Raw genomic sequence first — 27,047 nt, 5'->3', positions numbered from 1 at the left:
GACGACACCCAGCTGATCCTCTCCCTGACCAACGACCCCGCCACCGCCAGAGCCAACCTGCACGAAGGGATGAGAGACGTAGCCGATTGGATGACGACCAGCCGCCTGAAACTGAACTCAGACAAGACGGAGGTCCTCATCCTGGGCTCCACGCCCTCCGCCTGGGACGACTCCTGGTGGCCCCCCGCCCTGGGCACCGCACCCAAACCGACGGACCACGCACGCAACCTGGGCTTCATCCTGGACTCCTCCCTCTCCATGACCAGACAAGTCAACGCCGTCTCCTCGTCATGCTTCAACATCCTGCGCATGCTACGTAAGATCTTCCGGTGGATCCCCACCGAGACGAGGAAGACGGTCACCCAAGCCCTCGTCACCAGCCGACTGGACTACGGCAACGCCCTCTACGCCGGAGCCACTGCCAAACTCCAGAAGAGACTCCAGCGGATCCAGAACGCCTCGGCGAGACTCATCCTCGACATCCCCCGACGCAGCCACATCTCCGGACACCTGAGAGATCTGCACTGGCTCCCGGTCAACAAGAGAATCACCTTCCGGCTCCTCACCCACGCACACAAAGCCCTACACGACCAAGGCCCGAGCTACCTCAACAACCGGATCAACTTCTACACTCCCAAGCGCCTCCTCAGATCAACCAACCACGCCCTCGCCGCCGTCCCCCGCATCCGAAGAGCGACAGCAGGAGGAAGATCCTTCTCCCACCTGGCCGCCAAGACCTGGAACTCACTTCCGACCAACCTGCGCCTGACCCAAGACCACCTCTCCTTCAGGAAGAAGCTCAAGACCTGGCTGTTCGAGCAGTAGCGGCACCCCCCCCCCTCCCAGCGCCTTGAGACCCTACGGGTGAGTAGTGCGCTATACAAATGACCTGATTGATTGATTGATAAGTGCCACTAGCTGTCTTTTGAGTGTGTTTGACCGGCCTTTGTTGGCTGTTGCTGTCAATGCAAATAGCAGGTCTCACCAGAGCTTCTCATTGACAGTCATCACATGCAGAAGAATATTGGCACAGACGGGTACGCTTGCTATCGCAAGGAGTCCAAACTCCAGGATTTTCACATTTTTTTAGGAGGAGTACACTCTGATGCCAGCTAAGGGTCCAGGACCTGAGGAGGCACCTCTTGGGGACCAGGGACTTACTACAGCAGAGGCCAGCGGAGCTCCAGCAGGTCCAGTTGCAGCAGGTCAGCTGGGTAGTGGCAGGCTTTTGAAATGTTTTGTGTCCCTATAGTGCACACAGGAGTTCAAACAACTGTCACTCTGCTTAGCCTGGGATAAAGGCAAGCAGTTCCAGTCTTCCTTCTCAGACAGCAAGGCAGTCCATCAAGCAGAAGAGCGGTCTTCTGTCAGCAGGGCAATCCTTCTTCTGTAACTTCTTCAGTTCCAGGAGTGTTCTGATGAGTGGCTCTAGAGGTCCAATATTTATACCTGGTGCCCGCCTTTGTGTGGGGGACTCCCTATGATAACCCCACATCTGGTTCTGGAAAGCTCTTCCCCTTCCCCTGTCAAGGCTCCAAACTGTTTGGGGGTGACAAAAAGCAGGGCAGGCCTGGTTCCTTTGTGTGTGTGTAGGAGGCAAATTCCTTTGAAGTGTAAGTGGGGGAGGGGACAACCTCACCCAGTCTTCTGCCAGGATGGCCCATCCTGTCCACACCTAAGCCCCCTTTATGTTAGTGTCTGGAAGCAATACACAAAAACAGTAGAACCATTCCCAGTCATGTTACTCAGGACATTGGCAGAAGGCGCAAATGGTTGGGACAAGAAATGCCAACTTTCTAAAAGTGAGTGTAGGGGTATCGAGTGCACTCCTTCCCTTCATCAATAAATCTGTGTTTGCTTTGACTGCCAAATGTGCGTGCATAACAGTGCTGTGGTCGCCCCAACACACAGCATTCATCAAGATTAGAGCTGCGGGGCAACACTTGTGGATTACATTGGTGTACCTGGTTGAAATATAGTTTATTGTAAGAGGAAGATTCCTCACTTTCGCAGTGCAGCAGTAAGGGGAACAAGTGTTGCCCCTCAATTCTAAACTTTCTAAAAGTGGCATCTTCAGAATTGTGTATTAAAATACAACTTTACCATTAAAGACAATTTAAAATTACAATTCATTTGAGTGTAAACAGCATATATTTAAATGCTCACAATCCAAGGTTTTGAACTATAATAAAGTAATCCAATTTTAGTCAATGAGTGAGAGAGGCATTACAACAGTGAAAAGCGACTTTGGGCCTACCGTATGGGTGACTTATAAGTATTTACAATGAAGGTTTAGGCCTGGAAAAAGGTTTCTTTTGACAGGTCGAAATGGTACTTTAAAACTGCACTACAAGCTGCAGTAGTAGACCTGAGACATGTTTTAAAAGGTTACCTTAAGTGGGTGACACAAGTGCTACAGGCTCACTAGTAGCCTTAATTTACAGACCCTGGGTACATGTAATACCCTTTACTTGTGACTTACGAGCAAATTAAATGTGCCAATTAGGTGTAGACAAGTCCTACCATGTTTCAGGGAGGGGCACAAGCATTTTAGCACTGGTTAGCAGGGAAAAAGTGCACAGAGTTTGAATGCCAACATAATGGGTTCAGCAACAGAAGGCAAAAAGCTGAGGTTGACCCTGCAAAAAGGCCAGGTTCAATACAAGGTAACAATAGTTAGCGACTACAGTTCCGGTTGCAAGACATTGATAGTTACTGAAGAATCAAAAGAGCTGGTATGTGATTCACAAAGAGGAAGGGGAGCCATTTGGACCCCATCCGTTTTAGGAATTGTGTTTGCAGCCTCAGGGGTTGGGTAGGCTGTGGTCCAGAGAACCACAGATTTCTCCTCCCTGATGATTTCCCAAATGCAAAACATTTATTTTAAAGCACCACTAGTTTCTTTAATGAGCTTGGGCTGCTCGAAAAAAGATCCATTTGGGAATGAAAACACAAGGATGGTGGTCTGCTTTTCCTTCTAGGCCACCATCCCTGTGCTCGTAGCCAATCACATGGGGGTTGCTTTTCTAAATCAGTCTGTTATCAAAAAGTCGGTGTGCAAATAGAGACCACTTTTTGTGACGGACTATTAGAACATCCGGTACCTGGTCTCTGTAGGGAGGTATTTCAGAGTGAGCAGTTTTTGTGGCTGACACTAAAGGGGAGATTTACAATTTTCTAACGTTGCATATTGCAGCAGCTGCAAATGCTGCTCTGCACTGTGGGAAAAGGAGATAGGAGGAGAGCGCCTAATTTACTAAAATAAGGCACTCTCCTCCCCTGTCCCTTGCACCACCGCTGAAATCAGCTGCCATGCACCACGCAGATACCTTTATGCTATGGTGCAAGGGAACCTTTCCAGTAAAAAATACTATGCTTAGATTAACTTGAAGCCTTTTCCCACTTTGTATGTGTGCTGTACAGTGTAGCATCAATGCAAAGAGAAATGAAAGCATTATTTTATCCTTGGGCCTACTTTAAAAGGGCGCGGTTTTCTCACGCTAAACCCTGTTTACGTTGTTTAGTAAAGTGGGTTTAGCGTGAGAAACCTTGGGTGGTTGCAAGGGAATGCCCATGGTCCACCCATAATACACTCCCTTGGCTAAGTAATGCAAAGCAGTGCTATGCGCTTCTTTGCATTACTTTCCCGTTATTTCAAGCGCTAAAAAAGTTTAGCACTGGAAAGGAAATCAGGAAAAAAAGATTTTACGCCGATTTGTGTCACTTTTGTGACACAAGAACGGCATAAAATCTTAGGAAAGCTCCCCCTAATTGTTAGGCATTATTTAGGCCTGCCCTTAGCTGGGTCATATGGCTAATGGGAATGCTAGTCTGTAGGGAGTTACCCTAGTCTATATTGCCTTTTTTAGGTCTCGTATAGGGCAGTGCATGCACTGCCTCTCCTAGGCATTAAGTAATCAGTATGTTGGGTGAAACTCCACCCACTGTGTTTATATTTGAAATTTCGCGTGCCATTGGTTAAATCTGGCATTGCTCTTTTTATGTAGCTGATTGATTGGCTGGTGGTCTGAAACGTCACTTCCTTTTTTCTTCTGTTTTGCAGGAAGCAGCAACGACCAACTACATGTGTCCCGAGTCGGGACATACGAGCCGGTGACCGGAGGCTGTAACAGGTCAGACCGCTAGGTGTGTACTTAATGAAGACCACCTACATAGGCAACCCGGTCCCGTGAGACGCTGGCTATTGACCCCAATTGGATGGAGCCTGGCAGTCTACATGAACACCACATATACATATCATAAGGTACATATCATAAGGAGCAGCTACTCTGCCCTTGCACACTGATAGGATATGGACCTCCCATTCCCTCAGTTCCCTCACATAGGGGGTCATCTCTGCCCTGAAGAAAGTCCTGGACCTTCACGGCCACTACGGACTTAAACATGTCGGCACTAGGGTCTTAGAACCATAACACTCCAACGAAGCCCCGCTTTTAAATTATTTTAATGACCCAGACAGACCCAAAAATAAAGGGAAACCGGGGATCTGCCTGAGGTGTATTATCTTTATACCGCCTTGCCTTTGATCTATCAAAAGAGCTCCCAACAATGTGGTTGAGCCCACCCTGACTTATAGGGGTCAGGGTGACCCGATGGTGAAGCATGACACCACTAGGGCGTGTGAGGGTAAATAAACAAAAAGTAGTTTTCTTCCCCACATTCATGGTTGGGTTAGGTACAACCTTTCACTTGAGAGTTCTAGTTCTCCTTTTAATCTTATCCCTCAGACACAGCTAGTTCAGTAACGACACTGACCGATGTCTGGCCGATTGGAGTATTTCTTGTGATATATCAGTCTAAATGTGGACATTCCTACAGATGGTTTAGAATCAGACGGTATGCAGCCCCGCTATTTAGCTTCATCCAACTCAGGGATTCCTAGGCAGCACATCCCTTTCATCAGTTTTTTTTTTAATCCAGATGTTTATTTTCCATGTTTTTGTTTCCTATAAGACATATGTTGGTGATTTGCTGTGTTCAGAGTTTTATTATTAATGTTGCTTTTGTACTGAGCACATAAAGTTGTCCGTTTTTGTAAGTAAAAATTAGGGTGGTGAATTTTGCATTATCATTTCTTAAGACGCTTCACATGCAAGCAGTCTGAAACGGCCTGGTTAATTTCTGGGTTTTCATTCTTTAATTCTCTTCTCTAAACAGCCCCCCTCCTTTTCCCTGATTTTACAGCACCAACATGGAGATTTTGGGGCTCAAAGTTACTCTATTTTGCAGTAACTTTTCAGAATTTTATTTTAACAGTGTTCCTTCATTGTCAAAACCTCACTGTCTCCTGCCATTAACTTACCCTGCCACCCCCCTACTCTGACATCACCATATTCAGCCGTCATCACCCTCAGGGATCATATCTCTGTCAACTGCCTGTTCTGTCATTCACTTCCTCTGCTCCTGTTATTCGCTTTTTCAACAGTTTTGTCACCACCACCTCCTCTTCCACGGTCCTTCCTTCTCTCTCGTGACCCTCTGCCATCATCCTCTCACTCCGCTGTTGTCTCACGTATCTGCTGTTGCCATGCTCGTTGAACTTTGTTATCCAACTTTGCAAGGCCATGTACGCTTTTATACACTGAATCATTTGTGCACATTTTGTGGCAGCCTTTCTTATTTTTTTATTTTTTATTTGCGGAGTTTTATGTAGCGCTGACCTGACCGATGGGTATCGGAGCACTTTACATCAGTTACAGAGCAAGTTAAACACAAATACAATGATGTGGAAATGCAGCGTGTCTTCTGCTGTGTGCAATACATTTCATTTTCTAAACTTTGGTAGCCTTTGTGCAATACTATTTGAAACCCTTACATATATTCACAGTGCTTTCTTTTGCGGGCTGGATCCTCATAGCACTGTAAAGAAATGCATATTAATATTCCCCAGCCTACCAACCAGGATTCAAACTAGTGACCCTCCTGATACACAAACAAAATCTTAAGTCATACCCGTACTAATGGAGCTTTCCTAGCAGAGCCATCTATTTCCCACACACCAGCATAACTCACATTTATGTGTTATTTAATACGTGCGTGTTACGTGTTATACGCAGTTACTTGTAGGTAAAAATCCAGAAAAATAGTTCCTGATTATGGCAAGATCAATTGCAAGTTATGAGAATAACACGTCATCTTATTGTGTAATTTGCTTTTCCTGTGAAACCATCATATTTATGCAAGAATACTCTGCTTCTAGAAGTATGTACACATAAGAAGGCAGAATACAAATACTGGTGCACCTTGCTATGCAATAGGTCGCGCATTTGCTGCAGTTTGAACTATTGGCATTGTTAATGCCAATGCCTTTTATTGATACGTTTCCAAAACTTGCAAGCGGTGTGTAAATGCCCAGTTTGAAATTATAGTCCTTGCTTACGAGAAGCAAGGGTGGCAGTAAAAGAGGCGCAGTTACTGCCAGCCTTGCTTCTCGTAATCAACAACTATAAGTACAAAGTGCGTGTTTACGAACCGCTTGCAGTTTTTCAATCCTCATAAAAAAAATTCATTGTCATTTACGATGCCAATAGCTCAAACTTAAGCAAATGCGAGACCTATTGCATTGCAAATGCTTGTTATTTTTAATAGACATAGCACTTGTAATTTTTGCAGTGGCCAGAAGATCAACCTATTTTACCAAACCCGCTGCCTTGATAGTTACATCTTACCTTTTCCCACACACATCTGACAATCACTGAAATGTTTGGCAATACAGAACAGTTATTTTAACTAAAGAAGAAGAAGACTATGCATTAATTCAGGAAAATGTCCAATAGTGATATCAAATAATTCACAATTCACGCAAAAGCTATTTATATCCCTATTCACATATCAGGCATGTCCTCATTTGTTTTGGTCAAAGTTCAATGATCCTGAGAGGTCACACAGGGATCTTATGCAGCTTTAGAAAATAATTAGAAAAAGTAAGGAGCATTAACTAATTCAACTTATCAGTGAAGAAATATTGTGAGGTAATCTTGCCTGCAGCCTCATTAGAGTAACTATCCCTGATTAATGACATTCAACGCCACTCGAGCCCGGACATTAATTTGTGCCTGTGGTCTCCACTAGAATTTATTTTGGCCTGCCAGGACTACTAGCCCCAGGCTGTTCCACGGGCAGCTCACAGTAATCTCCGACTAGCATTAGGATCTGTTTAGGGTTTGCAAAAACACTTCAGTCAGTGCGCAAGTTGAGGGTATACGTTGGTAGATGGCGTCTACCCACACTTTTCACAGGGTGGATGCTGTCTACCCAGCCAAGAGGTTGTTCCCCGCAAAAAAATTGGCTACTTTCGTTCCGAGGGGGTTATCCGATCCCAGCTGGGCCCTGAACAAAGGTCGAAGTTAAGGGGGCCATCAGGCCTCCTTTTGTTGATCCTAGCTGGGAGTTATTGGGAGCCTCACACCTAAATGCAGTGGTCGGGAAAACAAAGGTAAGCAGCTTATCACTTCACAGGTACTTAAGAGAATGGTTTTGACTTTGTTTAGTCCCTTAAAAGATATGCATGCACTATAGCAATGTCAGAGGTGTTGGTCTGTCCCAGTAGTTACACAAATAACAATGTAAATAACACTATTGTGTTTTATTTCTTTTATAATGCTACTCATCCCAATGTAGGGTGTCAGTGCACTTTACATCACAAGTACATATCGACAATACATCATATGTGTGTAAATCAGTGTGTAGGATGTGCTATCTTAATCAGTGATTGTTACAAGGTGTACGAACCACATGTTCTTCATAGCTCACTGTGCTACCTTAGAAGGATTACAATTTATGAGCTGCAAGTAACAAAATAATCTTATGTTAAAAGCAGTGACACACTTACCCAATAATATAAAATAAATATCTGTCATCTGCATGTTACATAACATGCTTTGCAGGAGACATTTTAACCCTCTATGCTACTTTGATTCAAAACTGGGACTAAACAAAACACAGAACATTTTAACCCTCTATGCTACTTTGATTCAAAACTGGGACTAAACAAAACACATATCTTTTCAGCAAATACGTTATCCTCCAGTGTTATCTAAAATTATTATTATTCCCAGAGATTTAGTTGGCACACAACATCTCTGCAGCAGTTGTCTTAACCCCATGAGATATTTAAAAATGCAGACTTTGAAACCAATTAATCAGAACCGATTTACTGCCATGTTTATGCTTGTTGCCAATTTGTGGCAGGGTTTTACAAAATAAATGTATATGTTGAATCCCAGATTTGGTGTTGGGGTTCCGTCACTTTTTTGTCATAAACCTGATGCAAAATCTAATTTGTTTAATATTACAATGTGTTCAAATGTACTTATGATAGACCTGCTATACATAAGAGTGAGGTCTTAAGATATGATGTTACATTGTGTGATGTCACTTTCTGTGTGGTAATGGTTTGTGATGCCACATCCTGTGATGTCACTTGCGATGTCATGAGCTGTGATATCACGCACTGTGATGTCACACGCCATGATGCCACTTGCATACTGCCTAACTTGATTAGTTCCCCCACTTATTCTTTTTAGGACTTGTGCCATAACTTCAATGCAGTAAATCTTTACCTCTGCCACTTTTTGATTGAAGCCTTAAAGTTCTGCACTATTTTTGCTCATGGTCAAATATCTGCCACCCCTTCCCCACACCTCCAAATCGAGATTTGCTTCTTGTGATATAACTCCCATCTTTTCTTTTGAAGCACTGCTGCTGTTTGACCCTCTTCCTTCCAGTGCTATTAGACTAATTCTGGAACTGACTCAAAGCCTTCAGATGGTATGAGTGCCTGACTTAACAGATAAGAGAGACCGTTACATGCACCCTACACAGAACCATATGGTGTTGCTCATTGAGTCCACTTGTGGGTTACTTTCAATGTCTCAGTAGTCTTAGAATATGTGTTCAGGGCTCTGACCTACCGCAGTTGTCTTCGTCGGCTTGATTCCCACAGTCATCGATACCGTTGCAATGCAGGAGTTGAGGCAAGCATTTTGTGACATTGCCGCATGGGAAATATCCAAGGGGGCACGTGCCATCAGTAGCATCGGAAGCATCACAGTAGTCTGTTGAAACAACAGAGAAGATATATATAGTAATGTTTTCTATCACTGTGTCTTACATAAAGAAAGAGACAAGATAAACAAGCATTTGCAATGCAACAGGTCTTGCATTTTTTTAGAGTTAGAGCTATTGGCGTTGTAATGGAATTTTTTTAACTTATGTGAGAGAGAGCATGAGTGCAAAAGTGGTAGAAAGGGAAAGAGAGCTGGTATATAGAGACAGTTAGAGTTACTTGCAAATAAAACGAGAGGTAGTAGAGTGCAGAGAGAAAATGAGATAGAGAGTGAACGAGTTATAGAACGGTAGAGTTAGACAGAGATAGACAGAGAGAGAGAGAGAGAATCTCAATATGCCTTGTCAGAAATCCCTAAGTTTATTAATTGGAAAAGGAGTTGAAGTGACTAGAACAGATAAAGGTATTGCAGGGGCACATTTGTCTTAATTATGTTAATGCGACCCTAGCAGAACTGAAGGGTCTAAGGTGTGTTGCTAGATCCGCTAGGATTTTAGATTTCACTGCTGCATACCATCGCTACACTAACCTTTAACAAAATCTTCAACCCCTTGGGCAACATGAAACTACAAGGTAAGCAGGACATCCATGAAACCAGAGTATTCTAGTGCAAACAAAATCATTGCACCCTGTGCGAAGATGAACCGAAGAATGATGCAGTCAGTTGTAGACTCAGGGTACACTGTTGAAAACATGATGCTACAGTCAGTAAACCTGAGGACTGACAAATCATGTGCAGTCAAAGACGATTCCTAATAGTAATGTAAACTAGATTGGGTGAAAGCCAATGTTACGGAGGGTTTAATTTAAACCAAACAGCTTGGGGTCTTAAAAGTCATGTTCACATGCAGTTTTTCAAAGACACTGGTTGCTGATGATCCTAAAAAGGTAATTAATTCTGTTCCCACACAGAGGAAAGATATAACGTTTAATCGATACACAGTGTGGGCATAGGATTGAACAATTAAGTGCCTGCTTGAACAGTGTAAAGTTAAAACACTTTACAGTATACACCAGAAGCCTCATCTGACCATGAGTCAAAATAACTAAAACATTCAATTTCACGGCAGTACCCATACAAATTCTATTCACTATGGATGGCATCTTAGAATTTTAATTCTTTTGAAGTTATCACCATTTTCAGCATATTATAAATTGAGGGTGGGCAGTAGAACAAACATGAACTTCTAGCCGCCAAAGATAAGGCAGAAATTTGGATGCACTTCTGAGAGATGGTGTGTTCTAAAGTATACTCTGGGAGCCTCTTCAGACTATAGAAAAGAGTTGCAGGATTATCTTGGTCCTATTCTGCCATATGTGGAGGAGACTCGTGTAAAATGAAGTACTGTGCAGGGTACAATTATCTCCAAATCAACACCTGAATGGACAATGCACCAAGCAGATCTCCACCTCAACCATGACTTATACAATCACTATGCTTCTTACACACTCGTGTTCCACATCCCAACCCTGTCATGGTAACTTCCCCTGTAAACACAACCACCGTTGTATCAGCCAAGAAGTGTTGGGCCTACAATACTCCATCTCCTTCTCAAAGCCGTCAGAACAACCATGAAAACATATACCCTCAATAGCAGTCTCTTACAACTTTTGACTATAGCTGACTTCAAATTCTACTGATTCCACTATCTTTTTGTTCCAACCCTTTGTTTTGCCAAAATATTCTAGAATGCCAAATAAAGCGATTTGACGTGTGTTGCTATGACTTATTTGTGGCCTCTTACTTAACTAAAGCAATGTATACAAAAACAAAAAAGGCAATCACCAATATTCGATGTCTGCTGTGAATAGGTTTGACTGAAATTTCTTTTCTGTTACAAATTACACTGTTGACCATTTCCTATTGCTTTTTCAAAACAACTTTGAAATGGTTTGAGATTAGACTCCATCAAGCATTACTACTCATCAAGCATGCCGACTACTCACAATGCGGAGTCCCAAATAAAGCAAAATGGGTCTCGGCAGCCAATAACACATTCTCAAAAATGTTCAACGACATCCACAACGTTGAGTTTAACTAGATTTTACCTTTTGATTAGAGGCATTGTTCTGAGATTTTGCTTGCAATCACTGTCGCTAAAAAGTGGGGGTAGTGAGAATAGCAATGGACTTTCTTTGCTACGTTAAGCATGTTTTGCACATGCTTAACAAAAAGGTAATATAAACAAAATGAAAATAGGTGACCCAATATGGGAAAACTTGCTTTGGTAAAACTCCTCCTTTTGGCTTGTTTCGAAGGTCACATCTTGATGACCAGCGGTGCGTGGTGTACCATTACTAGTAAAATATATTTTCAGCTGCAAATTATGATTGCTTTAAATCCCATTGATTTATTTCCACACTACACACAATGCAGAGTGCGCCAACACTATCAACACACAGCAATGCAATGTTTAAACTCTGTTTCGCTCTAATGAATGATGTAATTTGCTGCTGTTTTACTTTCATTATTCAATCAAAGACAAAAATAGAGGGTCCGAAAAAAAGTGAAGCCAAAGTTTCCATCAATCATATGTGTAATTCACGGTGCACATTTATGAATACTCACTGCCCTGCCACTACCCACAATATTTCAAAGGACTAACGGCTAGAAGTTGGGTTGCGGACTACAAAGATAAAATCTGTATGTTTTACAAACATGATTCCACAATGTTGTCACGTTTGAAAAAGCAATCGGGGTAGAGCGAAAAGCAAGCATGTACTTGTTTCTAGGCATGCAAATGCATAGTTGCCGGGCCTGTAGAGCCTAAACATTTTTACCAACGAGAGAGAGAAAACAAGACATTCCGCAACCAATCCAAAGGTTGTTACACTTTCCACTTCTACTAGCCTATTTACTTCTACGTGATTGACTATGAGTACCTAGATGCCACTGCAAAGCTTTTGCCCCCCTTATATGTACTTGTGGAACACAAGACTTCTATTACAAGAGAAAACAAGCAGGGAGCTAACGTGAGCCAGCTATCCCAGTTGCTGCATGTATTTCAAGAATGCTGGAGGCCATGCAGAGTGCAGGCAAGAACCAGCTATAAATTAACCAGACAGGAGGAGGCAGCCATCACAGCTCTACAGTGTGATGGCCAACAAAAACATTCTCTGAGTGAAATCTCCAGGAAGGGAACTCAGCACACAAAGGAGGCACATTTCCACAAATGCACCAATAATAAGCCAGCATTTTTAAATACCACACGAAAAAAACTATAGCAATTGGGAGGTGTGCTAAAAGCCCATAGAGAGATACAACAGGTCGAGGCTAGACCTAAAAAGGAGTTGCTAGTTGTAAGTTTGTTTTCTTTATATTACAGTTCTGGTCATCTGTACAGCAGACCTATACCAAGGGCCAGATTTTTCAAGGGCTTGCAAGGTGACGCAATAGCAATGCAACCCATTAAGTGAGATTAACCATGCCACGCAGAGCCACCTTGCGTGACTCTGCATGGTGTGGTAAATCTGGATTAACACAAGGCAGCACAAGCTATTGCCTAGCGTTACTCTGTCCTGGGAAGGGGTTCCATGGGTGGAGTTTTGGTGTTGCCATGGTTTTTAGCACATTCTCAGATTTACTAACACTAGTAAACCTAGAAATGCGCTCAAATTGTATGCCTTCCATGTAGAGGCATAACAAAGAGAAATATGTTTATTTCTCTGCTGTCTACGTGTGCTGCTTTCTGCAGCACTCACAGAAATAGGAAAAAGCCTCAGAGGATTGTTTTTGTGCAGGAAGATTTTCCTTTCTGCACTAAAACAATCCTGGCTGTTACTGAGGCACCCTTGCACCATGGTGCTAGGGTGCCTGCGTTGGAGCTTGGCTGCCACAAGTGCACCAACACAGTGGGAGAGCAGGAATGTTAGGAATGTTATCTTAGTAGATATAGGACATTTCTGCCCTCTACATTTGACGCAGCGCAGTAAGTTGTCTTGCTGTGTTGCGCCAAATATTAGTGAATCTGCCACTCAGCTTACATTGAATATTCGATTCCTCTTAAATTTAAGGATACATATCTGACTTTTTGTGGATTCACAGACATTCCTAGGACCAGTCATGGAAATCCTAGACAGTCATACATTTTCAGGAATACTCATTACTAGCTAATATTGACTAGGGCAGATTTTGCACTAGGCAAAAAAGCACATCAGTGCATTATATAAAAAAAATATCTATATTTGTTGCACATAATACCTTTGATGCTTTTTGTCCATCGCAAAATTATTTATCTAGGACCACAAACTGCTTTAACTAACATTCTTGTAAAAAGTGTGTTTGCTAATTTGGAAGTGTTTGGTTAATGCATTAACTCACTTACCCAAGATTTTTTTCAGAAATTTTTTAGATGGGTAAATGGGGGCAAAATGCCATTTAATTTCAAATGCCCAGTAGGATACGGCTTTGTGAATATTTGCAACATTTTCTTTGGTCACCTTATAGCTCCAGTGGTACACCATTGTTTCTAATGCTAGTCTTTAAATTGCAAGGGTATAAAATTCAGCAGGCAGCCTATTTCCATTACCGTATCTGTAATTTATGTTTCTAAAACTCTGAATCAGGATGTGAAATTCACCAGCAGTGGCTGGTGTCAGTGGTGGGGCGGGGGGAAGGGGTCGGGGTGACAACAGGGCCGGACTGGAAACTTGAAACAGCCCTGGCAAAAATTTAAAATTCAGCCCACAAAGGCAGACGTCCTAATGTGTGCTAGAATAAAAGCAACTCTTTCAAGTTGTGGCCGGGGTCGGTAATGAGCACCACCAGTCCTAGAGGCTGAACCCGGGCACCAAGTGTTAATACCAGCCTCCTGGGGCTCCAGGCTACCGGGGAATTGCCCGCTTGCCCGGCTGGCCAGTCCAGCCTTGAGTGACAATAACATATAAAAATAAATACAAAAAAATAATTTGCTTGCAGCCAGCTGCATCACGCTCTTCTTCTCCAGTGCACTACAGGCCCAGGTTCCCAGACTCCCCTGAGGTCAATCCTGATGCTGCTCTCATGCATGAAAGCAGCATCAGGATTGGCCTGAGCGCCCTTAATTATCGATCCAAGTGAGACTGGGAGCATATGCCTGCTGTCTCCAACCCGGCGATGCAGCTCTGGTTGGAGGCAGCTGCAGTACACTTGTCGGTTTGGCCGTCCTGTGACGGCAGACAAACCAACATGCGCACTGATACCAGTGCATACCACTCCTGCTCCAGTGACTGTCATCCCCCTCGCCCCGCTCCCAAAGACTCGGCCAGGAAAGGAAAAATAAAACGATAATAAAGCATGTTTATTATCGTTTTATTATTCCCTTCCTGCCCTTCTGAGGTAGCTGGCTGGGGGGAGGGGTGTTTTGGGGCGATGCTCCTCTGCCATTGCCAGGGCCGGACTGGGAACCAAAACTGGCCCTGGCCAAGTGCTTGGCCGGCCACCCCCACCCCCGGGGGTTGGGGATTGGGGTTGCCGCTGAGCTCTTTCCCGGGGCCGGTTTTCAGCCGATTTTGCTGCAAAAATGGCCCTGTAACAAAAACGGCCCCCCAGGGGCCCAAAACCGGCCCCCACCCTTGCGGCGCACCGGGGGATTGCCCGGTACCCGCAACGGCCAGTCCGGGCCTGGCCATTGCAGAGGAGCCACTGCTGGAATTCAACCTCATAAGGAATAAATCCTTCAGTTGCTAACCAAGTGACATTCAGGGAGTACGCACCTTGCAGCAGGTGCATTATCCTCTTGACTTCCTTAGTGTAAACTAATTATTGTTCCAGCTTCTCTAAACCAGGCTGCCTAAAGTGTGCCTCTGTTCACGTTCTGATAAGCTAAACAGTTCCCTGGCTCATCCACGTTCTTCGAAAACATGGCAAGCCTTTGGTCCCTGATGCATTCACAGGTGAATTATAAAATGCTACAGTACGCTTTACATCAATAATTTGTTAACACGACACAGATGCAAAACAGCCCAATGAATCATTTGATAGATACAAAAGCTGATTGTTGTTCAAGTATAACTGGTGAACAATCTTCTGCGCTGGCAAAGGTGCATTGTCCCAGCAAGCTCATAAAATGTATTTCAGGCACAGTGAAATGGTGATTCATATCCATACTAGGCACCTGACACAACACAGTGTTGCAAAGGAACGTAATGCACAACAATTAGGGCTTGCCTTTTGGTACTCCTGGAACTATTCTTGCTCCTATGTTCTCAGCGAGGAATTCCACCATAATATTGAAGTTTTGTTATCGACCTGTGATTAAATCAACTTCACAGTATTCACTGGCAACATATCAAGGTAAATAGATGTGGAGTTAAGAATAATAAATCTATACTCCCTATACACCTGTCAGAGGTCATGAGGACACAGGCAGAAAGACAATGGAGGGAGTGCTCCAAGAGCTATATTTAGTTTCTGAAGCCTGCACTCCTTGCCATTCCCAAAGCACTTCAGTAACAAATAGGAGATTGCTGATGCTGGGACAGTGGGTCAACCCCGTAATGTCACTCAGGAAGAAAATCTGTATTATGAAATTTCTGCTATCACTACCATTTTGCTGACTCAACATAACACATATTTGTTAAACACGCATCGACCACTGGAGCTGAAAATAACAGATGTTTATTGTTACCCAACTCAGTGGTGCTCATTTAATAAACCTTGGATGGATGAAAGCCTGATGGACCCAATGAGATTCAAATCTGTGACCATGAAGACAAACACAAATCTGTGGATGCTTTGATCCACCAAGCCGCCAGACCAGACATACTTGACCAACCCAAGGGTGGGATTGCATTTGTGATTTTCAGGACTACTTTGAAAGAGATACTTGTGTGTGCCTGAGACACTAGCTTGAGGACGACAAGGGTGTCACTGCTCCCGAAGGTCAGTACATGTGAGCTGCTCTGCAGGAGTACACTTGTACTATATAGGATAGCCTAGACAGCACACACCTCTCTGGTGAATTTTGTGCTACCGTGGAAGCTACAACCCCTAAGAACTGCCTCTGCCATTAGTTGTTGTAGCAGTGAATGACTGCTCAGCGGTGCCATGCTGCCTTCGCCACGCCAGGAGCGTTACAGGAAAGGGCCTTTATGCCCTTTACTTTATGGTATTAAGGCTCCTCATTACGTTCTCTTGAAAGCTGAATATGTCAGGAGTACAGGGGCGGGAGGGTAACAAGAGGCACTGAAGATGTCACCCATGATATCCATGAACCACCTAAATCTGGACCAAGTGACCAATACTAAACATGGAATAATGCAGCACAGGCACAATCACACATATGTGGTCTGGAAGCTAACAGACGGGGCTATTTGCTCTCTACTGATGCAGAAACCCATTGAGTGTTCTTCAAGGCATGCCTAATACAAGATGTTAAGCAGCATCACTTAAGGCAGCAAATGCACCGAACTTTGCTCAAAGGGTTTCATTTGACGAGCTACAACAAACTCTCAAACTGGACTTTGTTGGTCGAAGTCCATTTCACAATCGTCAGTATCAGGCCAACAAAACAGAGGGGCATATTATCAAGCACGGCGTTAACATTATCGCCACTTTAGCGGCAGAAAACTGCCGCTAGAGCGGCGATAATGGGCTTGATAATACGCCGTAGAGAATTCCCATAGAAGCCCATGTTCACAACAGAACCGCCGATAATGTGAACGCAGTTGCTTGATAATTTGCCCCAGAGACATTACACACGCAGGCTAATAAAATGGATTTCAGACACAAAACCAAAGGTTGCCGGTGAGCGAGGGTGACGTGAGTGTGAGCAGTTAGGTGGTCCCCCTGCCTCTCCCCCCAGAGAAGGTCAGGCAGGTCAGGTCTGCACTGCATCCACGTGTCATGTGCCTCCAAGAACCTCAGCAAAGCAGTGGGGAGTGCCTGCATCTTCCTGTGTGTGCAGCTCCAAGCGGGTGTACATTCGCATAGCATCACACTTAAGTGTGGGTGGACTTTCTGATACTTGTGAAGTGGACATGTGTATAATTTCTAATATGGCGCATAACGCTGCATGTGTGCAGTGTATGGGACAAGAACGCGTGGACAGGGAAGAAGCAAAACACTTAAGAGAATTAAAAAACGTTAAAATCTAAGTAATGCAAGAATAAAGCAAGGCTTTTCTCGAGTGTAAATCCACTAGACATTGCTATTGTTGATGCATTCAGTAGAAATTAACTATTGGTCCTCATCTAACCTCGGGACTTGGACTATGGCTTCCTAGACTAATATCAGACTTTATAAACTGAGTCTGAGGCATGCCTGCTAGGTATTCATTGATTTATCAAGACGTTTTACAGAGCGCTGTACTCACCTTCCATTCACTTTGGAGCTTCACAGATGTTCCAGATCCTGTATCACATGGGGTGGGGGTGCGGGTGGGGACGGGGACAGGGGTGTGGGGATTAAGTTGAACAAGTGATAGTAATGTTCATATCAAACCGTACTATCCACATTTTTATGGAATTCGGTTATAGGTACGCTGCACTAGTTCAGTTAGCTTCTATTTTTTAATTCTTTTTATTCATTTTAATAATCCAACCCGTAAGTGTAAATCACATCTCCACATACACAACCACACAGCACCATTTCTTTCGGTCACGTTGAATACTCTTGTACAGACATCGCAACACATATCGTTAATGTCCTTCTCCAGCCATGGACCCCAGAACTTCTCAAATTTCTTTGGACATCCCTTAGCCTTGTACGCCATACTGTCTGCATTTATACATCAGACCAGGCCCCTTTTCAACTGAACCAATGATGGGGCTTCCCTGCTACCCCACCTTCTCACATTGCTCGACCATGCCACTCTCTAGTGTTTTTGGGCAGCGTCTGGTCACCCCATATCCCCAGTGGAGCTAGAAGGTTTGTGATTGTCAGGTCGTCTTCCATTTCACTGGACAAGCATCTGCTCAATCTGACCAGAAGGTTTGTATTTCAGGGCAGTCCTAAAGTGAACGCACCAGGGTGCCGCACTGACTGCAGTTTCGAAGGAATTTTTCATATCCCACCCTGCCCATGTGGAGGATACAATGGCATGTGAAATATGCCCGATGCAATATCTTCAGTTGCACCAGACTGAAGCCAGAACTAATGGTTAGCACTCGGTAGCATCAAAGCGCCTCTCCCCAGTCCTCATCTGACAGACTTCCCAGGTCAACCTTGCATGTGCCTCATAGTTCTGTGAGGGGTGGCAGCAGTGTCTGATAAATCTATGAAATCGCGGGTCTGTTAAGCGGGCACAAGGATTCTGAACTCAAGCGGGGAATCCTCCGCCACGTGCCGGAGATCCTCCTTCTACCCCTTGAGAGCATGTTGGACTTGCTTGTATTGAAATATTTGGGAGTGCGCCATATCAAACTGCCTCTGCAGTTCCTCGAAGGTCAAGAGGCCCTGTAGACCCCAAATATTTACAAGATTATATACATCAATCATATAACACTGCCTTTTGCATTCCAGTCCAATGAGCTCTCTCAGGCCCGCCAAACCTGGCTGCAGGTTTAAAATGACCGCCGCCCTAATGCCTGGAGTGTCCCTTGCCCTCCCATGCCCAACCTCAAATCTGTTTTAGCTACTCGTTTCCTCAGAAGTGGATGCAGTAGTTCTCTCTGCTCTGCACCCTGCAGGAGTACTCCGTGCCGGACTGATCCTTTCAAGTCCATCACCTTCCATTTCCTCAGCTATTGTTCTTCATTTACAGTTGTTAGCTCTCCATGGCCTCCATGGGCCTCTCTGCCTCTAGGTAACTGTGCCGGTTTCTGGTCTGCCTCTCCAACAGGGGAACATTGATCCCTGTGTCCTGGGATTCTCACCAGCCACCACTCTCCATTCTGTCCCATGCCTCCACCAGAGAAGAATAGAACCATAATTTCCACACCTCCAGAATTCGCTACTGGACGTTGTGCTTAAGGAGTTCCTGCTTGACCCTGTCGAAAGATCGCCACTGTGCATGCACCTCCTATGCAATGTCTAGGAATCATTACTGTGTGATTTTCAAAATGCAGAGGGCCGTGTTGTCATGCCCCTCATACAACCGTGTTGCGGTCTCGGAAGTATAGTAACTGGGCTATGAGTGGTCTGGAATTTTCTCCCAGCTTGGGCTGCACCCCCGGTACCCTGTGTGCCCTTTTCACCGAGAAGTGCAGGGACAGTTTGCCAGCTAGTAAGTAAGTCCTCAATGATTTGAAATACTTTAGCCACCTCAGCTTTTTCCAGGAGGCCCAGGAATCGCAAGTTGTTATGGCATGACCTGCCTTCCACGTCCTGCGCCCTGGCATGTAATCTCTGCATGGTGTTTTTTAGTTGGTGTACCTCATCTGAAAGTGCTCTTATGGATGCCTTGTGGTCCTATAGAATTGCCTCCACCATGGTGACCCTCTCATTTAGTTTCCTCTTGTTGTGGATTACAGTGACATCATCCACCACTGTGTTGATTTTGGTTTCAAGCACAGAACTGGTCTCCTTGATGGTCGATAGGAGTTCTTTAATGGTGGGGCCGCTGTGTTCCCTTTTCGAGCCAGCCCACCCGGCAGCGGGTCCACGGTCACTTTGAAGGCATATTTATCCACCTGTTTGCATGCGGCCATGATGTGCTCCAGGTGCGTTTGCCCCGTCTTGGCACTGATGGAGCAAGGACTCATAGAAAAGAGACTTGTTCAGAAGCAATTCACTCATTTAACTCCCTAACATGGTATTAATTGCGTATTGTGTAAAACTATTGCGCACCACATAAAAACGAGGGTTAGAGAAGCTTGCATATTTGTTTACTAACGTGATTGCCTCAATCGAATTTCTAAAATGGCTGCAAATGGGGAATCTTTATTGCGCATGCATCAACTGCATCTACGCAGTCTGATGAGCTGATGCTAGGAGGGAAATTCTTGCGCATGAGCAGAAGATACTAATATGGAGTCTTGAAGACTCGCGTGCATGGCACCTGCTTAACTGAAACTAAATCGAGCTATTTCACTAAATACTAATGCGTGGAAAGTATTAATAAATAAAGGGGGTTAGAGTAGAGATGGTTGGTATACAGTGAAACCATTTATTTTTTAAAGTAACATCTGCCTTTCTGACTTTATCACTAGTGTGCATTTGGGCCTCTTGGGTATGTCTGAAGTGAGCTGAAACACATGGGTTTTGCGCACGACAGATGAGAGACAGCCCGGAAGAATGACGAATAGGTTAAGAATGGGACAAGGTCACAGTCTGCCTGAAACCTGGGAACCAGCAGTGAAGAACCTGAATGAATAAGACTATATGTTCTAATAAATACAATTGTTGCAAATGTAATATGAATGCGGGTGGGAAAATAAAATATGAATAACAATTAAGCATGGTGTGATGATCTCCCCCCACTTGCCAATCGGAATTAGAATTTTTAGGTTATTGAAACTTTAATGGGTGGTACATGAATTACGAAGGATATAATTGAGGTAGTCTTAGTTAGTTAGTCAGATGGAGATTTGCTGAATGCTGCAGAGCTCGGGATGCTGTCGGAGTATGAGAGATGCTGATGAAGAATCAAATACAGAACCATCTAGCTTAATTGAACTGAATTATAAAGAAGATCACTGAAGAATCTCGAGGAGGAAGAGAGTGTCAGAGAGAGGTGTGACGCAAGCGTCGGTGCTAGAGAGGTCATCTATCCTGTCCTGAATCTTGTCCTGAAGCCTTTGTCGCCTAATCTATCCCGGGGGACCCTTACCAGCCCTTTGGCCAGGGGGTTGGTCTTCACACCATCCTTGGTAACTATAATTTCATGACATTTCTCTCTATCCTCTCCTTTCTGAGAATAAGTCATTGCAAACGTATGTGTTTGATGATTGATTCATTGAATCTTCTCTCCTATGACAGTTGCTGTACTGCACTTTGAAAGTGGTTCACATGAAATTAATTTAGATAAAGATTTAAAATATTTCCCGAGTCTGTGGTCATTTCATTTAATATATGAAGATTCATTTATGTCAAGTCAAAAAGTCAAAATAACCTTTATTCAAATATTGCATTATCTATAAAAGCATACACATAATTACGTACATGGTCAAAGTTAAAATAAAGTAACTGTACTACATTTTCCTTAATAAAAACAATGACAAGAAAAAAGTGCAAGATATCATTGATTTCCATATCCACCAATTCTTATCTGTTTCTATAACTATATCTAATAAATATACATATACAGAGATCACCGTTAAACTAGCAGCAAGATATACATAGAACAGATATTTAGCAGCATTATTTTAATCGCAGATTTTCTAAAGTGCATAGGGCGTAAATCCAAATTATTAGACTATCTAAATAAAGTGCATAGTGTAATAGCAGCCAAAGATCTAGGAGTAGATTGTGATCTATGTCTCCATATTTACCAGAGTGAGGACAAGGGGAAAATAATTGACATATTTACAAATAGCAGCATAAATTTAAGGTGCAAATGTGCAAAGTGCAAAAAGCCCTCCTTCCGATCTGTTAAGGTGACATAGTTCATTTCAATAGGAATTAATTCATAGAAATACGGGATCGTATGGCCATTTTTAAAAAGGTACACACACGGTATATTAATCCATCATCTTTAAGCTGTAAAACAGATTTAAATGCCACATTAAAATCTTTTATGCCTTTAGCTCTAAAAAATGGTATCAGGAGGGGCTTACTATATTTATGATAGTAGGAGCAAAAGAACAAAAAGTGCTTTAGTGTTTGCTTTCCGGAATTCTGACATGGGCAAACCAAATTCTCAATGTTACAGTGGTAGCCCAAGGGGAAACACAATAGGTACTTTAGAGATCCTGCTCTTAGGCGAAACAAAAGGCTGCGCTCCCAGCATGTGATTTCTTTAAGGAGGTAGCCGGCTGGTGTTAGCGTGGTAGATAAAATGTCGCCTTCTATTTGGATATAGCGTTTCACGGAAGATTTTGCTAGTTCAGCATTGTATCTAGTCTCCCCATAATGCCTATAGAGGATATTCCGTATGGGATTTTAATACCCTGATCACATTTTAGACAGTCAACCAAAATTTCCCTTGTTAGTGATGCTTCTGGGTTTTTCTAAACCTTAATCCAGAATAACACAGGACGTGCCTTAATGTAGTCCTCCAAGTAAAACAATTTTAATTCATTGTGGCTTATGAAGGTGGAGGATGAAATCGGTAGACCCAAAAGCCTTCTGCAGAATCTGTTCTCCTCAGCCTGGGCGTTTTTTAAGTTTGAGTATCCCCAGATTTCGGCCCCATATGTCATAACAGGGACACATTGTGTTTTATAGATTTTTAATAAAGACTGGACCACCACAAATCTCTTAGGCTTCGGAAGAGACAGTACAGAATTTATGGCCTTGATGAACTTAGACTGACCGTAAGCCAAGTTCATGTATGTCATCTCACCATCAAATAGTTCAACTAATGGTCCATCGACCAGAGGAAATAATTTTTTGATCAGTGAAAGATTAGTTAGGAATTAAAGGTAACTAATCGTGAATTTAGAAAACATAAACTTTGACTCCAGGGGTTCTACCCAACTCTGTGTGAGTTGATGGGCCCAGGTTAGTATATGGTTAGAGTATCTCTTGTTGGTCAGCGACTGGATCAGCACTACTGTGAAACTTTCCCAGGTTATCATGGGTTTTACAGGGAGATCCCAGGCCCCACTCTGCTCAGGGTGGCCTTCTGGTGTACCTCTATTGGTGGTGGCTACTCTCCTTGACTCTCCCTGGAACCAGTCCAATCGAATGCTGGGGTTCGCCCTCTGCTCTCTCATTAAGGCCCTTGCTGGAGTCTCCTCCAGTCTCTCAGGGTGCCTGTCAGTGGAGTGCAGGGTCTTCCCAGACGCCTGCCCCCGCATAGCTCCCCATCTATAGGGAGCACTCCCTCCCAGACTGTCTGGGACAAAAAAAAGGTTGTGGGTGAGATCAAATAGGATCGTGATCGCCTCCTGGACCTTGGTTCAAGGCCAGAGCTCCCGCCTGGTGACAGCCGCCATCTTGCCGGCCCACCTTTCTACCTCACCCTCTGACTTCTCCAGTACACCGCAGCTCCTTGCCTACCGTAGTTTGGATGCAGAGTGTCTTCTCCTGGGACCCACTGGGGAAGGTGCAATCGGTGTGAGGACTCCCTTGTGGTGGCGAGCCCGCTCTTGCAGTCGGGTTTATAATCTAACTGGTGGCTGCCATCTTGGCCGTCCCAGCCAATTTGGGACATGGAGTCTAGAGCTAAGTCTGCTGCAAAAGCCTCCAGTTACACCAATTTCCCTATCCACAGCCGTATATCTTTTCTGCCCTCGGGGAGGGGGGGCAGGATTTTGCAGAGCTAGCCTTCACGGCAGGAGCTTATTCTCTGAACACCATGTTCCTTTGGTGCCAAGACCACACCCTAAGTTACTTGTTTTTGTTCTACTGCCCTCAGTGCATTCCACAGCTGGGAATACTGGATTCCCAAGATACTGTTTCCATGTTGAATAATTTAAATTCTCATTAGTTAATTGTACAAGTCTGAACAAACACAAGATTCTATTCTGCATTTTGTGGGTGTTAACTTCTTTGGAAGTAAAAATTTGGATTCTTAGGGTACGAAGGATGATTGCAGCCTTAAACAAGAAGTAACTGTGGAGAAGGAGCATTACTAAAAGTTAGAAAAACAGGCAGAATGGGGGAAGGTTTTAAGGAGACGTCCTTAGCGTAGTCTCTAAGAAGGATGACCTAGAGTGAAGGGAAAATGAGAAGTTTCTTATTTTTTTTAGTTTCTTTATTTATTTGATTAATTCGAATCAGAGGTGGATAGTATCATTTTGAACAGGTGCAACAATGAGGCAGGCATTCCAATTGCTTCATGTATATGTAATCAAAACATCTTTGAAGTAGCTGGCCTTAGAGCTTTAAGTGGGATGAAAAAGGTTGATTGTCTCTAAAATGGATATGGCCTTAAATGAGTAACTAGGAATGAATTCAAAGGGGCATGGCCTAACTAGTTAAAGGCGTGGCTTAAAACCTGTACAGCAAAATCCTATGCTTCTCATAATACATCTAGACCAGAATTTTGGTCCCTTTCAGTGAGCTTTCCTCAAAGACATATCACACCCTAATGGACTTACACCTAATACAAGCCAACCCTATTGGCTTTAATAATGTTTGCTACCAGTACAATGGTTTTGTGTGAAAAATTAGAATTGAACATTTTTAGAATATTACAAATATGAGTGAATTAAGCATTAGTAAGTCTGTGGGAGGGGTGGTAGTCTTCAACGTGTCTCACACACTCCCAAGTTAAACCACTTCCACCTGTAGTCTCTCTCTTAGACACCTCTTCCCTTTTTCTATGCATATCTTTCTGAAATTCTCCATTTGCAGATCTCAGACCTCATCTCTTTCCTCTTCAGCACCCTCTTTTCACCCTCTCCTGATGTACTTTCTTGCATCTCCTTCACTTCACCGCCCCCCCTACACAGACCCGCAACCGCTCACCTGTAGGCACTGCATTTACTTTTACTGTCAATATTTTGTCATCCGTATACCTCCTTCGCACACTTTCATATACAATTCCAATTCCAATGGGCACACATGAACGTTGCTTTGTGAGATATGTAGAGAGGCCAAGGATTGGACTAGAATGTATTCTGAACTCTTTTATGACCTACTGATAGGCAGATGGGAGAAACGTGCTCTGCTTTCAGCCTAAACTTTAGAACATTCAATTGTGGGTTATTATACATATCCACCCACAATCTGAACTCACAGAGACACCTTAGGTGACTCCTTTCACATTAAGCACTAGAATTACCATGCTGCATAACAGAACTACAAAAACACTACATCATTGAAAAGTAAGCACTCTTAGGGAATGCAAGATTATGTAACATGCGTGAAATGTGAACAGGAACTTCAACATTGATTACCTTGATGTTTTGTACAATTATTGTTCATCTCATCATTGTTTTATTCTGTAAAGTTCAGGACATCATTATTATAGGGACCTGTTTCAATGTCCTTTTTAGGTTTCGCTGTGAAATCATCTTGTATTTAATATATCTTAAAAGCCGAATTATTGTGTTCATTCAGTTTTGTGTGGAACTTTTTTTTGTTATCTTCCCCTGGCTGAACACATTTTGATACTTCTACTAAAGCTGTTCACATTGTTTAAGCTTCATTCACTGTCTAGATAAGATCTCTTCTGTCAAGATAAGATGTCTTCCCACGAAAAGCCAGACAGCTTCTAACAGAATGCTGGAATGTTTGTGACGTTTCCTATTCGTGCCTCAGTACCTTTCTTTGCACTTTGTAGGCATTATCGAATTGATTTGTTTTCCACTTAATCTATTTGGTCATTATGAGCAAATTCTAAACGTGGTAATGAACATTGCATGTTAAAAATAAAGTTAATATACAAGAGCTATGCTTTATTTTACCACTAAACCGGCGGCCACAAGTGCAGTTACCTCGTATAACAAGCAGTTTGCACCCAAAAGTTGTCAGAACTCCTCTAAACACATAATATTGCTTTATTTTTCTACTAAACTGGCAGTCACAAACGCAGTTACCTTGCAGTTGAAAGGGACCAAGATTATTGCTAATATTTAAAACTAAACAGGCAGTCACAAGTGCAGTTACCTTACCAATGATGCAGTAGGCACAGTGACCCAAGAGCCAAAAGCTCTAACCTCCCCACTAAACACCTAATATTGCTGTAATTGTCTACTATACAGGCAGTCACAAGTGCAGTTACCTTGCAGACAACAATGTCATGATTTGAATGGTGCAGCATGAGCAGGGGCACTGGGCCCAAAAGATGTCAGAACTCCTCTAAACACCTAATATTGCTAATATTTTACATCTAAACAGTCACAAGTGCTGTTATCTAGCTAGCGCTAGAGTCATGATTTCAATAAAGCAGTAGGTGCAGTGGCAATATGACCAAAAGCTCCAGGCACCCCGCTAAACTAAGTGATGCAGTGGGATATGGCAGAAGGTGATAGAAAGAAGTAGGAAAGAAGGACGGTGGATGATGAGAGGGTTTGGAAAATGAGAAGTGACCAATAAGTATAACAGTGTAAGTTGGGGTTAAGAAGGCACAAGAGAGAGGCAGGTGTGCGGGGAACAAGGGTAGGGGTTAGGGTAAATAATGAAGATGAAACTAGAGGAAAGCGAGGTGAGGCTCAGAAGAGAGAGACATGTAAGTCAAAAAGGTGAACATGAGAAATGGTCCTACTGGACACCAATCTGCTTCTTCTGCTATCACATCACAAGTAGGAAAGATCTCTGTGTACGTATAACAAGCCCCCAGCCTGTGAGACAGAGGGTCCATTAACAAATGTATATGTGAATGGTAGCAGAAGGATGAATAGAATTTGAGAGCAGAAACACTGCAGGTTAAGGCAACAGAAGTTACAACAGTGGCAGCAGGACTGAGTGAAAGTGCACGACATTCAGGGTTTGACATAAGCATCACTGATTTGTCTGCCCAGAAACTACCGACCCTCTGTCCGTACCTGTGCCAAGGCCTTGTCATAGTTGTAATAAGACTTGCTAGAAAGGAATAATCATGGCGGGGCTAACACCACAATGTCTAATTAGTTCTACACATTCTACACAATCTTAGGACTCCGGCAGAGGCTCAGCAGTTCTTGTAAAGATTAACAGGGGACTGTGAATAGTGAATTTACGAACTATCTGAAAAATAAACAATTCGGTGATATGTTAACCCAAGTTCTGGACAATCTGTCATGTAAGGTTCATGTACATTTATTTTGAGGAGGCCTATATAATTTGAAAATGCTGTAATGTGGCAACACATTTAAGAAGCTACACACCTAAGAGTCCACTGACCTGAAAACTGTTATAGGTGCCTATGGTATAAGGGATCTAGTTTGCATATAGCATGTTATTTAGTAAGTGTGCCTTATGAGGCCCATTAGATGGTGTCCTCGTTGGTCTTTCCACCTACTCTCTTGTATATATGTGTAATTCTATGCATAATATTTCGTTTTGCAT

At 43.3% G+C, this 27,047-nt stretch overlaps 1 protein-coding gene across 1 annotated transcript in view; it reads right to left on the bottom strand.

The window, feature by feature from the left end:
- The window catches only part of RXFP1 (relaxin family peptide receptor 1), a 1,193,379-nt gene that overhangs the window by 882,568 nt on the left and 283,764 nt on the right, over positions 1 to 27,047 (bottom strand). Inside the window, exon 2 of the mRNA XM_078677666.1 lies at positions 8,934 to 9,077. Within this exon, the coding sequence (XP_078533792.1) occupies positions 8,934 to 9,077 (144 nt within the window). The remainder of the gene's footprint in view (positions 1 to 8,933; positions 9,078 to 27,047) is intronic.

This window comes from Lissotriton helveticus, chromosome 2_1 (assembly GCF_964261635.1).
Source record: "Lissotriton helveticus chromosome 2_1, aLisHel1.1, whole genome shotgun sequence".
Classification (NCBI taxonomy): domain Eukaryota; kingdom Metazoa; phylum Chordata; class Amphibia; order Caudata; family Salamandridae; genus Lissotriton; species Lissotriton helveticus.
This window is presented reverse-complemented; position numbering and strand designations above follow the sequence as displayed.